This window comes from Propithecus coquereli, unplaced genomic scaffold, assembly GCF_000956105.1.
Source record: "Propithecus coquereli isolate 6110/MARCELLA unplaced genomic scaffold, Pcoq_1.0 Scaffold584, whole genome shotgun sequence".
NCBI lineage: Eukaryota > Metazoa > Chordata > Mammalia > Primates > Indriidae > Propithecus > Propithecus coquereli.
The window spans coordinates 167,727-171,267 of record NW_012151774.1 but is presented as its reverse complement, the minus strand read 5'-3'; the positions used below and the strand labels follow the sequence as shown (position 1 = coordinate 171,267).

The 3,541-nt window shown below is 49.9% G+C and overlaps 1 protein-coding gene across 1 annotated transcript in view; it reads right to left on the bottom strand.

Annotated features, from left to right (window-relative positions):
• Positions 1 to 1,221: 1,221 nt before the first annotated feature.
• The window catches only part of KLF15 (Kruppel-like factor 15), a 20,771-nt gene continuing 18,451 nt past the window's right edge, over positions 1,222 to 3,541 (bottom strand). Inside the window, exon 2 of the mRNA XM_012658385.1 lies at positions 1,222 to 1,316. Coding sequence (XP_012513839.1) covers positions 1,307 to 1,316 — 10 coding nt within the window. The 3' untranslated portion in view covers positions 1,222 to 1,306. The remainder of the gene's footprint in view (positions 1,317 to 3,541) is intronic.

Genomic DNA, 3,541 nt, shown 5'->3' with positions numbered 1-3,541 from the left:
GCCTGGTTTTCCAAAAGCGGCGTGTTTTCGACCGGTTGCGGAGTACATTCTGTAATTCCAGACCGAAATACCAACTGACGTAAAAAGAAGCCCCTTCGCAGGAAAAATATTTTGTTTGGAGACAACGCAGGGTGAGATGCCTCTTCCCCAAGCCGGGGCCCGAGGACCGTGTCGGGAGCTTGGGGCCAGCCTCCCCGGGGTGCCAGGACTGGGCCGTCTCCACAAAGGGGTACAGAAATAAAACGTCCAAAGAAAACCACAGGAGGAAAGAAGCCATTCAAACTGCAAAGAGAATTCGGCGAGGTGGCCAGTTGCAAAATAAATATACAAAACCTCGCGGCTTGCCAAATGCCCCAAAATAGCCGTAACAAAATATATTGAGGAAAAAAGATCCCATTCACAATTCAAAAAGAAATCAGAAATTCCTGGGAATACACTGAACAAGGGAACACACACAGGACCTAAACTCAGAAGATTTGGGCTCTTCCCTGAGAAATATTAATTATTTAGCAAACGGAGAGAGACACATCTAGAAAGACATGATATTGTAAAAATATCCATTTTTCTAGCAAGAGATATTTGAAAAGGAAGCCAAGTGGGTGGGGAGTGGGGATTTGCCTTCTCAGATAATAAAACTGAAAATCTTTTCAGGCCAGTGTGGTGGCTCACGCCTGTCATCCCAGCACTCTGGGAGGCCGAGGCGGGAGGATCGCTCGAGGTCAGGAGTTCGAGACCAACCTGAGCAAGAGCGAGACCCCGTCTCTACTAAAAATAGAAAGAAATTAATTGGACAACTAAAAATATATAGAAAAAATTAGCCGGGCACGGTGGCAGATGCCTGTAGTCCCGGCTACTCGGGAGGCTGAGGCAGGAGGATCGCTTGAGCCCAGGAGTTGGAGGCTGCTGTGAGCGAGGCTGACGCCACGACACTCTAGCCCGGGCAACAGAGTGAGACTGTGTCTCAAAAAAAAAAAATAGAATAAAGCTTAGCCATTGACTGTTATTCAAAGTAAACGCATCCTTTCTGGGAATAAAATAAAGATTCCTGCTTCATTTACGACTGTTACATATTGCATCTGAGACCCTAGCCATCGAAATGAGCCTGGAAAGTGGTTGAAGTTATAAATATTAACAATAAAGATAAGAATCATTCTTTTTCCTGGTCAAACCCACTTCTTACCTCTTCCCTTTATTGTTTTAATCTTTGGTTCCGTGTTTGTTCGGTTCTCCCTGACCCCCAAGATTACACAAATATCCTCTGAAATATGCTTCTCGTGTTTTCACGGTTTCATGTTACGTTGGAGTCTTAGAGCCATCTAGAACAAGAAACAGAAATCTGATTTTATTTCATGTCAAGGGGTTGGCCGTTTGCCCAAACTGTTTGTTGAAGAGAAGCTTGCGCTTTCCCCACTGGTTTGAAAGGACATCATTTCTCGTATCAAATGCTTGTCTGACTTCAAATTGACGTGCAGACTCCCTATTTTGTCCTATTGCATTTTTGTATCGGGAATTCAAAGTTGAAAAGGTTTCCATTTTTTTTAACATTTTTTTTTTTGAGACAGAGTCTCGCTCTGTCGCCCGGGCTGGAGTGCCGTGGCGTCAGCCTCACTCACAGCAACCTGCAACTCCTGGGCTCAAGCGATCCTCCTGCCTCAGCCTCCTGAGTAGCTGGGACTACAGACATACGCCACCACGCCCGGCTAATTTTTTCTATATATTTTTAGTTGTCCAGCTAATTTCTTTCAATTTTTAGTAGAGACGGGGTCTCGCTCTTGCTCAGGCTGGTCTCGAACTCCTGACCTCGAGCGATCCTCCCGCCTCGGCCTCCCAGAGTGCTGGGATGACAGGCGCGAGCCACCGCGGCCAGCCTGATTGCAAATTTTAGCGTCTGCTGGGGACACTGCCGCAGCACTGACTCCCACGGTGGTCTCCCAGCCCCGCTCTGCTCCGCCTCGCGTTCCCTCCACAGTTAGTCACTGGAATTCGTCTGCGGGGAAGGAGTCAACTGGCTTTTGAACATCAATAATTAAACCACAGGCCGGTCCACAGAGCACAGGGCAGGAGGACAGCAGAGCTTCCAGTCCAAAGGGTGGCCGGAGTCACTTTTTAACCGGGCACTTGTCTCTGCGCACGGGCTGACCTTGGCTGTCCTTGCCCTGTCTGGCTTTGACCCAGCTCTGCTGCTGAGGTCAGCAGGCCCAGCATGAGCCTGGCATGTGCTTCGGAGACCTCTCCAGCGAGCAGGGCCTGGTTCCCTCCTTCGTGTCCCGGCGTCTGTGCTCCCTTTGTCCTGCCTCTACGAGGACACCTCCCTGCCAGAGGCTCTCTTCTGTGTATATGTGCACGTGTGTATACGTGCATGTGCGTATATGTGCACTTGTGCGTACGCATACGTTGTATACATGCATGGGTGTATATGTACATGCGTGCATATGTACATGTGCACATGCATGTGTGTGCATGTATGTATATGTGCACGTGTGCGTGTGCATGTGTATATGTTCATGTGTGTATATGCATGTGCATATACGTGCATGGGTATATGTGATGTGTGTATACGCACACGTGTGTGTGTGCATGTGTGTATGTGTGCACGTGTGTATGCGTGCACGTGTGCATATGTGTACATTGTACACATGTGTGTATGTACATGCGTGTATGTGTACACGTGTATGTGCATGTGTATATGTGCACATGTGTGTATGTGCATGTGTATATATGTGCATGTGTGTGCCCATGTGTGTATATGTGCATGTGTGCGCCCATGTGTATGTGTGCACATGTGTATATGTGCGTATGTGTGCATGCGTGTGTATACGTGCATGTGTGTATGTGCACTGTGTGCATGTGTCTATACGTGCACGTGTATGTGTGCATGTGTGTATATGTGCATGTGCGTGTATGCATGTGTGTATGTGTGCGTGTGTGTACGTGCATGTGTGTATAGGCATGTCTGTATATGCACGTGTGTATATGCACGTGTGTATGTGTTCATGTGTGTATATGTGCGTGTGTGTATGTATGTGCTTGCAGGGGGGACAGCCACTGGCAACAGACCCGAGTCTGTCTCTTCTAGAAGAGAGGCTGGCTTTTGAACATCAATAATTAAATGACACGCCAGTCCACAGAACACGGGACACGAGGACAGCAGAGCTTCCAGTCCAAAGGGTGGCCGGAGTCACTGCGCTTCCCACGGTGACACCGGCAGGGCCCAGAGACACTCACTTCACAGCTGCTCAGCGAACAGAGCCCTGGGCAGGGGCTGGGATGAAGCGGGCACCCCTGGGTACCCTGCACCCCTGCAGCCCCCGCAACCCCGCACCCGGGCAGGTCTGGCTAGTGTTCCAGCCTCAGTCTCTCCTATTACGAACGAGCTCGGCTGTTTTGGCAAAGAGAGTCAGCCAGCCGGGACCCAGGACCCCAGGGCCACGTTTTTTCACAGCTCGATTCGTGTGAGAAAGAGACCATCTGGGCCGGGCACGGTGGCTCACGCCTATCATCCCAGCACTCTGGGAGGCCGAGGCGGGAGGATCGCGCGAGG